The sequence below is a fragment of the Haplochromis burtoni genome, unplaced genomic scaffold (genome assembly GCF_018398535.1).
Source record: "Haplochromis burtoni strain Fernald_Lab_line unplaced genomic scaffold, NCSU_Asbu1 Contig_24, whole genome shotgun sequence".
Classification (NCBI taxonomy): Eukaryota; Metazoa; Chordata; class Actinopteri; order Cichliformes; family Cichlidae; genus Haplochromis; species Haplochromis burtoni.
Window position 1 is genome coordinate 1,357,366 of NW_024582385.1, and position 10,505 is coordinate 1,367,870.

Here is a 10,505-nt window from a genome sequence, read left to right on the forward strand (position 1 = left end):
ACTATGCCTTTAATTCTTAAGGCCAGAAGGGCCTTAAGAATTAAGGCCCTTCTTTCTATGGTACCTCTTTCCTATGGTACCTCTTTCCTATGGTACCTCTTTCCTATGGTACCTCTTTCCTATGGTACCTCTTTCCTATGGTACCTCTTTCAAATTGGTACCTCTTTCAAATTGCCCATAGGTGTGAATGGTTGTCTGTCTCTGTGTGTTAGCCCTGCGGCAGACTGGCGACCTGTCCAGGGTGTATAGTCTCCAGCCCCCCTGTGACCCTAACAAGGATAAGTGGAAGGGAATGGATGGAGGGACATTTAGCTTCCGTTGTTCAATTGAAGGTGATATTTTCCAGCTGATTTCCAGGTGTTGTACTTTTGCGAACTCCTCATAGGGACAAATCAACATCATATTTGGTCAGTCTCAACTACAGACTTGGGCCACATTAAATTGTGGAGCTTTTGAGTTTTTGTCATAGGGCGAGTCCGTGGCACCACGGCGATCATTTTAAATTTGTATTTGCTCTCATTCAAACATGGTCCAATCTGGCCCAAACTTCCCACATGTGATAAGGCTCCGCCCCTGAACACATTTCAACTGCCATATTTGACATTGGTGACAGCGCCACCTAGTGGGAACAGGAAATGTCATGTTTTACACTTTGGGGTACAGTATAGTGATGGTGACATCTGCAGCCTCAAATTTCTCCAGGAAAGCCTTAAGAAGTTGGTCTTGGGTTACAGTGAAAACTGTGAGTTTTCGCAAAGGGTGTGACCCCAGCAGCATGGCGAACTTTGATGTCACGCCATGAAGAAACAAATTAGTATAACTCAATGAAATCGTGTACTCATGCAATATCTGAGCAAAGGATACTTTGGTATGGAGACTGGAACAACAAGGAATTGAACTGCCAAACCTCCAGTTAGTAGATGACTTGCTCCACCTCATGAGCTACAACCACTGCAAACTGCCCGTGCACAGCAGCTGGCTAATAACTTATACATGTGAAACTGCCATGTCATTCTCAAAGTAACCATTTAAAACAGGTTTTAGTAATGTTTTTTAAAATAGACAACTCTTCAGAGAACAATTGCTTTACAAGTAAGGAGATGCAAATTAGGGGATTTAGAAGTTTAATCACTTTCATCACTTTTGAATATTTAAATTCACATAATGTTACAATAAAAATGTACACAATTCGTATATATATCGCAGGGTTATATGATTTCTTCTCTACAATAAATTATGGAGGATTTAAAATCTGCGTGGCCACCTGAGGCTACAGCCTTCACACTACATCAGTCTTTGGTTTGAGCAGATCCAGTCATTCACATCACCTTTTATCCAGACAAAGTCGAGCACCGTTTAGATGCTGTGCAGGTTTGTTCCCAGGCTCGCAAGCATTCAGAGACGTGTCCTCTGTTTGTCCTCACACAATCGTGGCGTGTCTGTGTTTTATGAAGCCTGGATCCTCAAAATTGTAGAAGGCACCACCTGCTTGTGCACTGTTTGCCACAGTAGATACCTAAAAATCAAAAACAGCAAAATTTAACATTATAAATAATAATAAATCCAAAATTTTCTTTCAACATTTTCATCAACATATATTCCTGTGTGTTACTTTAAAATCTATACAACACATTAATCATATTCCTCCTCTGAACACATAATCAGCTTGGAAATACTGCAATGTAACTGTGGTCTTGAATAACATCTTTGTTTATTGGGTGCGTCATTCAAAACTTAAATTAGTTGCATGGTAAAACAGTGACTCATCCATTTGTGCCCTGCCTGCTAAAGTACATGGAAAAATTAACATGTTCATAATTATGGAGAATATATTTTCACGTGGTTGAATGCAGAAGTGAAGCCACATGAATACATTATCATGTTTGCTCATTTACCAGAGCAAAATGATCTGAATGAATCAAAACTGTCTCAGCATTTCCAAAGGCACACAGCATGACTAAGCAAAATTTGGACTGTAATGTACGCCACCTGTGTCAAGTGTTCTGCCCAGTGTTACTCACTGTGGTTTATGTAAAGAATATGGTTCCAAAGATCAGATGGATTCAATACTAGAAAAACTGGTGTTCTATTGTGTAATCCATGAGATGACATTACAGCATGAAACAAAGAAACAAAGATTGAACTGTGAAAAAAACGATGCTTCTCTACAGGTTGGCTTTGCCACAGGAAGTAGAGCAGGTCAGCTGATGGTTTGATTCCTGGCTGCTTCAGTCTGAATAGCAAAATGTCAAAGTATCCTCAAGCAAGATACTGAACCCCAAGCGTTCACAGGAGTATGATGACATTATGAAGACAGACTTGAACCACTTAAGCATCAGTGTTGGGTAAGTTACTTTAAAATAGTAACTTAGTTACATTACTAGTTACTTCTCTCAAAAGTAACTCAGTTACTTCAAGTTACTCGTTACTTTCAAAGTAACTAGTTACTAGGGAAAGTAACTTTGGTTTTACTCAGAATTCTCTTGTTAATGTGTTGCTTCCATAACTTTGCCAGTCTTCTAGCTTGCTTACTTGCCACAAGTGCACTGTGCCACCTACCAATAGAAAGGAAAAGATAATGTGCATATTTCCACGAGAGAAATCCCACGCCTGGACCGTCATTGACTGCTGCCATGATTCTAGCCTACGTCACAGAGTCATGTGCGCCTTTTACATCCAACACAAAAACTGCAGTCGTGGTGCTTTCGATTGTACTCAGAACTCAGAAATTCTGCCTTCTGAATAGGAAGATGTAGGTAACACCAGACTGCAGATGAGCTGCATACAGGGCTGGACTGGGACAAAAAAATCGTCCCGGGCATTTTGACTAGAGACCGGCCCACCATTATAGGAAAAATCATAAAGCCTTTGAATGAAAATAAACACTGTTGTGACAGTGATGTACACTGTTCTGATGGTATATATGCATCAATCTATCAATCGTTTGTTGTAAGATTCAGATAATTATTTTTTAAAAGCTAGACATTTTAAATGAGAATAAGAAAGAAAAGTATTTCTTTGTGCCCCCCTTTCCCTGTTAATGCCCTACATGCCCCCCTGGCAACACTTTGCTAGACCCGCCCCTGCACAGTTACCAGCTGTCAGCTACCTAAAAAAGGATCCTGGTGTTATTTGTCTCTCAGAAACAGTTCATAACTTCCCTTCAACTCATTCATGTCACCTAAAAGGTAAACCTGTTTCTCCATCACCTGTTCAGCTCTGATGATCCAGTAAGGACATCTCCTGGTTTCATCTTCATGTTTCCCTCTCACCAGATAACCAAACCATATCATGACCAGCAGCTTTTTTGCAGCTGTGGCTCCAGCAAACATCAGCTGATACTAGAAATTAATATTAAATAAATTCTAACAACAGCTGATCAAGCTTAAACGTGCTGCTGTTGTTTAGCGCGACATCCGCTGGTTTCCTCTTTCTGGCGCAAAGTGAGCGATAAACAAACAAGAGAGAACCGATCAGCTGATCATTGATCAGTTTCATGATTGAAGTAGAAACGGGAGAGGGAGGGGGGAGAATGAAAGAAGAAGAGGCAGCTGTGCAGCAAAGACACAGAATAACTCCAGCTTTGTGTCTTTTTCATTGTAGCTGAATTACGGGACAAACTGTTCCTTTTCACCTCAATAAGAAACGCGTAATATTTTCTCTGAATACCAGACGGGACGGTTGGCAACTCTAATAACTTATGAACAAAATAAAGTTCAACATCAGTATCATAGCACCCACCCAGCTGTATAGAAACTCCGTCATGCTAGCTAGCACGCAGTACGGAAAAAGCCAGCATAACGAAAATAAACTCCACCTAAACTTGGTTCATATCTGACCCAGAGAGACTGCAGGTCATAACTTCTTACCTGAAGTTCGGGTCTCTTTTCCTTCTGCCTCCCTTTCCTTCATCCACCTGCTGCCTCCACCACTTGCTAATGTTACTGAATCTGTGGAAGCTCCGCGATGCCACCACACGAAGTAACGAGTAACGACCCTATCTAAATCCCAGTAACGAGTAACGCGTTCCTGATTTTGGCATAATAACTAGTTACCGTGCTCGTTACCACAATAATAACGTAGTTACTGTAACGCGTTACTTAATAACGCGTTAGTCCCAACACTGTTAAGCATACAAACTGCTGCTGCTTGACTGGAAAAGCTCTATTTAAGGGAGGCATTATACATTTTATCGCATGATATCTTTTGAAAGTCCAGAGGGAACATCTAAAAAAATGTTTAGTTGGACTCAAGGATAAAACGGTTCGGTCGAAGCACAACCATAACTCGAGAATTCACGATGACAAACTTAAAAGGCAATCAGGTTTATTCAAACAAGCATCTAAAATCATGACGTGATGAGAGTTCATATTTTAGGCTGAAGATCCAGACAGAAAATAGACTTCACTATGTGGTGCTGACACTGAACTGTGAAGCAATGATTGCTGTTTAGCTAGTATTGTGGCTCTACCTAAGGTAACTGCAGTAACTCTGAGTCAGTTAACAAAGAGATCAACATTTTTTGTTTCTCATTAAAATGTCCTGAAGCATTTACAGATAAACTGCTGTTCTCTATAATATCAGTGAAATATCTCAACATCTACTGAATGGATTAGCATAGCAGTGACACATGACCTTGAGTCATCATGTGATCAAAATGAACATTTTCAAGGTAATTCAAGTATTTTTCCCCCACAAAAAAACCTGCAAATTAGCCCGTGTCCTACTTTATATTTACCCTTAAACAAAGGCTACGTTCACACTGCAGGCGAAAGCGCATCAAATCCGATTTTTTTGACCCTATGCGACCATCTATCCGATCATGGTGTGACAGTGTGAACGGCACAAATCCGATATTTTCAAATCCGATCTGGGTCACTTTCGTATGTGGTACTGAATCCGATACATATCCGATGTTTTAGAAAGCGACTGCTGTTTGATGGTCATGTCGCATTAAATCCGTCTTTTACGTCACTGACACAAGACAGACGCCAATTATCAGCGCCGGAGAAGACATCGCGAACGCTTCCTGGCCATCCAGTGTAGATGTCAGTGAAACTGTTGGGAAGACAACGTTGGAGAAACGTGAACATTTTATTTGTACTGTATAATCTGCAGATTCTGACAGAAATCTGCACTATCCTTTGAAGCACCGCTCCTCTAAAACAGCAATAAGGATCATTATTAGGTTATTTACATTATTATGTAAATAACAAAATAACTTAAAGCAAAAATTGGGAAACGTAAAGTCCGAAGTCTTTATATTAAGGGCCATCTGTCAAACAATAGTTTGCTCTGGGTCTAAACAGAGCGCGTTGTGTGTGACGTCTTCTTTTGCGCATGCGGGCCGCTTTGAGCGTTCACACTAGAGCGCGTTTGCTGTCGCATTTTATTTGTAGTGTGAACGAGCAGACAAAAAAATCGGATTTGATCAAAAAATCGGAATTGAGCATTAAGACCTGCAGTGTGAACGTAGCCAAATAGTAGTTTGCTAATATGCTAAACTAAGATGGTGATACTGGTCTTCTGAAAAGCACTGTATGCTGACTTTAGCATTTAGCTCAAACACTGCTCTGTCTAATTACAGCTTTACTGGGCTGCTAGCACGGAAGACATAGACGAGAACTGTAACACATCTTTGCTCTTCGCTTCCACCAAAGTCACCAGTACAGTGCAGCTGTAAGAAAAGGAGTTGTAAGAAAGTCACAAACCCAACAAAACTGCTTTCTATTGTCCAATAACAGTCCTGTGATTGATTGGTGAGCTGTCTGCCTGACAGCCTATTAACCCATCCCAATGTCAGCTTGGACAGGCTGATAAGCTAGCATGTTTACTGCTGCATAAAACCCAGACCAGGATCTAAATTACTGGAGCTATTTACCTGGAATAAGCCATTGTCAGTGATTTCACTGGTAGGAACACCTGCGAAGAGAGAAGCAAAACAGGAAAAGAAGGATGGATCAGCAACTATGCAAAAAAATGTAAAGATTCAAAGTGTATCAGATGGTTTTGGATAATTGGATTACCTCTAAGATTGTTCAGAGATTTCCACCAAAGAGCAAAGTACAAGAACAAGTACCCTTTTATCTGTTAGATACTGGTACAGTACACGAGTAACTTCTTAAAGGCTTGTGTGTTTGTGTTCAGTCTTACTTGTCTGACCCTCCGGCACATATGCTGTGTTCACTTGTCCCTCTTTGTTTCTGGGTCCATGCACACCACTTAACTGGCTCTGTGTCCTCACTCTCCTACAGCACACAAATATGAACATCAGTCAGTTTTACTGTATGCTGAAAAAGGTTTATTAGTTAATAAATAAATTAAATGGCAGAATAATTTTAAATCGGCTTTTACCTCATTTCGTCCTGATAGTTTGTTTCTAAAAACAGATTCACAAATACTTGTAGTTAACAAATGAAACAGTGACTTCTGTATTTGTGCTCATCATCTGTTAGTACAACATTTGTGATTGTGGGGACACAGAATCTATGTAGTTAATGACATAATGAGACCCTTACGTTTTTCTTTCCTGCGTTTGTAGCAAAACCAAATTCCAATGATGAGCAAAACCAGCAGAGCAAGACTTCCAAAGGACACAACCACAGCTATCAACACAGTCCAATTAGGCGGCTTGGGAGCTTTTGCAGAAGAAAGATCAGAAGTAAGAGAAAGTGATTCAAAGATTTAAAGCTGTTGTTGTCACACTAAACTGTTCAATAAAAGCACCTTAAACGGAGGGAAAGGAATAAATGTCTGCTTATTTAAAACTCAGTGTCCAAACTAATCCCTATGTATCTCATACTGTGCCTAGGTTCAATTCAATTCAATTCAGCCGTATTTATACAGCACCAAATCACAACAACAGTCGCCTCAAGGTGCTTTGTATGTAAGGTAGACCCTACAATAACACATACAGAGAAAACCCCAACAATCATATGACCCCCCATGAGCAAGCACACACCTATACACAGACACACACACACACATACACACACACTTCTTTTATGCTTTACACATTACAGTGCTTCATCTGATTGGTTATCGCTCACAAAACAAAAATATTTGAAGAGTCCCACTGACATCCTGGCCACAGCACGACTGTGGTTCTCTTGACAAATGAGAACTGATGACAACCTTTGCGGTCTTTTCCTCTTCTCTGGGAGAGGCAAAAGCGTGGCGTGTTAAATTACATATTTAATTCTGCAGAACAGAATGTGAATGTCTAAAGCTTGCGTTAACTGGATACTTTTTCTGAGGCATCTAACAAAAAACCTAAAAGGTGTGGGAACTAGATGAGTATAATACCAACTCAAGAATTAGTCCTGTGGCAATGCATAATGACAGTGGACATGCCTATATAAGGTATATCTCTTCTTACTGACATCATACAGAGACAAGATTCAAAAAACCTAAGATTGGGCATTCAGAACAGTCCATAGCTGTTATTCTACTCTATTTATTTGAAGCAGGACGCTTTACTTCCTGATAGAAATGTCACTTCTCCCTCTTTGCATATTACAGCATAGAATCCATGTGATATCTGTGTCCTCTTGGCTGGCTCCAAACATTCAGGGCTATTGGTGTTAGGGTAATTACTCTACGTTATAAGTTGAATATTTTTTTTATTTGGTTTTTGTCTGTTTATTTTATTTTATTTTATTTTTTATCAGATCTGATAAATTATATATTTATGTCTATCTGTGGATTTTCACTTATTCATAAGATCTGAGCATACAGTAGAAGGAATCTATTATACTGGCTAAGGCAAACAGTAATATATCATCATTCACGCTGTCGTGCTTTGTCAGGGTCATTCATTAAAGGAAGACCCTGCTGATTACTTCTAACACTGAAATCATTGTTATGACCTTCATGTCCGAAGAAGTTTATGCACTTTTAGAGAATCTATCAGGCATAAATAAGCAAAGTGGAAAAAAAAATATCTCGCATTAATTGGAGAGAGTACATGTCTTATAATCCCATGTGAGATTTGCCTCCACACGGAAAAAAACGTGAAGATATAATTATCTCCTTATATGATTATAATGTATCGGTGTAGGGTGTAATATGTTACAAAGTAATACATGCCTGTAATCACTTTATATTTTTCAGTAACATAGTAATGTGACATGTTACTAACATTCATTAGTTATCTGCATGCCGGGTGGATAGAAAGGAAAAAGAATCCAACAATAATACATTTTTCTTCCTGCGCACTCTTGCAGCAGTCAGTGGATTTCAGGAGAAGGAAAATGGTTAGAGCTTTGATGCAAGCTTTTTGCTTGCTTAACAGGACACGAGCATCGTGGTAAACCAAACTGCATCCGGGAGAGAAACACATGTATTATCCTGCTAACAGAACTTTGGCGCTTTGAACTTTTGTCTCATCTGCACATAAAGCTCGCTAACACTAAGCTAGCTGCCTGCTCGTATTTCTAAAGCAGGATGACTGTGGCGATCACTTTGAAGTCTCTTAGGCTGGTTTTCATCTTTGTTTTATTGTTTTGTGTTCATACGTAAGAACTGAAAGAAAGATTGTTTTCATTAGGTTACACATGTGTATTGGTGTGCAGACAACAAGACAGTATAATTCAAGTAATTTTATTAAGTAATGACAAAGTAATGTAACAAGTAGTGTAACAAATTACTTTCTCCAGCGAGTAATAAAGTAACATACTGCATTACTTTTGAAGAAAACAGTAAGTAATGTAATACATTACTTTTTGTGAGTACCCTAATACATGGACAGTTTCCAGCTATACCACTGCCTCACATTGCGTCCATGACTGTCCAGACTTGACCTATGATAAAATTCTATTACATCATATTTACTTTACCTGGTTAGACCTTTATTTTAGATTTGGTTTTAATTAGAAAAGTTTCAGTCGTGCAAGTATGTTGTAAAGTGTGTTTTGGAAGGTGACAGTTTATTGCTCTCTTGCTTTTAATCTCCTGAACCAAAATCGTCTGAAGTTCACCACGAGGGCACGCACATCTAACTCTTTTCTAAAAGTGTGATTTAAAACAGCTTTTAGATTTAAAAAGGGCAACATTTTGTTTTAGGTTTAGCAAAAAATAGTGCAGCATACCAAAGGTTTAATGAAAAATACTAACATCTTTGTTTTACACAGGGATCGCTTTGCACATAAAATGACAGTTTTCTGCTTGTCTACGCTCTGTGGTCAGACTGGCAGCATTGCAAAGGTCGTTGGAATTAAAGTGTAAAGTAGTGGCAGTAACACAAATAGAGGAAATGACTCAAAAACAGATCCTCTTGTTTCTGAAGGTAGCAGAAGTCACGGCTTGTAACTTCTTTGTTAAACATTTTCAACTTTATACACAAAAAGTAAGTACGAGTTTCTTACCAACTGCTAAGAAGAGAGACGTTGATTGCGGAGATGTCAGTGCTGGGATGCTCACCAAACATTTGACTGTCGTGTCTCTGACTGCCTGGAAGGTTAGTACACTGGTGGAGTTAAAGAAATCCCCATTATCTGTGAAGTTGTCCAGGGTGCTGTTCATAGCGTTACCATTTAGAGTCCATGTGACTGTAGGTTTGGGGTACCAACCAGCTGCTACACACTGGAACGTTACCTGCTGGTCATACATCACCTTCATGCTCGGTCCTGCGATGCTGATCGTGCCGTTCTCTGAGAAAGACAGAGGAGAGTCCAGAAGAAAACCCATTTCTGACCTTATAATCAAAGAGTGGCGACAATGTGCTGTCCACAATAAATTCTTAGCTTCACGATTGGACCTGAAGAATAAACTGAAAAATATAGATGAAAGTTGTTCCCTATATTTAACATTGCCCTTAAAAAACACGAAAAGACCAAAAATCTGCAGTAAAGTCATGTAAGCAGAGATCGACTTCCTCATAACTTCCTCCAGCTGAGATTTAGAGATTCATGTTTAGTATAGAAGCCAATGTAGTAAATTAGTCAAACAACCAATAAACCACTGCCAAATGTTGATTGAGCTTAATTAAATTTTCACTCATTATATCTCTGAGAGTGAGCTATGTTATTTCCTCAAATTATCATTAAGCTGAGTGAAATAAATACTTCATCCTGCTCTAATAAATATACACCACAGAAACAAACCCGTGGCTATAAACAACTGCTGACAAATACACCTTGTACGCATGTGTGGATAATATTTTATAATAACGTCTTATATCTTAATAAGAAATTATTGTTTTCTAACAGCAGGCTTCATTTAACCTGCACCATAGTGAGAGTGCAGATGTCTGGTCGCTATCTCATAAAAGACCCTCTCCTGGCACTCCTTTGTGTTATGTCAGGGCTTTGATTCTCTGTGTGCTTTATTAAATGCTGAAATGCAGTATTTGCCTGTTGACTTCTTTATTTTTTTTAATTTTTTTATTTTATTTTATGTTTTTCCGCCTGTCCCATTTGGTTCTTTAGCCATCAGAATTGTTGTCTGAAGACCAACAAGGATACCCAATGGATTTACTTTGCCAAATGGATCATCGTGGCATTGCC

General features: G+C 39.2%; 1 protein-coding gene across 1 annotated transcript in view; it reads right to left on the reverse strand.

Annotated features, from left to right (window-relative positions):
- Positions 1-1,108: 1,108 nt before the first annotated feature.
- The window catches only part of igsf5a (immunoglobulin superfamily, member 5a), a 26,766-nt gene continuing 17,369 nt past the window's right edge, over positions 1,109-10,505 (reverse strand). The window contains exons 4-9 of the mRNA XM_005935960.3: positions 9,366-9,650; positions 6,519-6,638; positions 6,355-6,379; positions 6,154-6,248; positions 5,882-5,922; positions 1,109-1,516 (exon numbers count right to left, since the gene is read on the reverse strand). Of these exons, the coding sequence (XP_005936022.1) occupies positions 1,421-1,516; positions 5,882-5,922; positions 6,154-6,248; positions 6,355-6,379; positions 6,519-6,638; positions 9,366-9,650 (662 nt within the window). The 3' untranslated portion in view covers positions 1,109-1,420. The remainder of the gene's footprint in view (positions 1,517-5,881; positions 5,923-6,153; positions 6,249-6,354; positions 6,380-6,518; positions 6,639-9,365; positions 9,651-10,505) is intronic.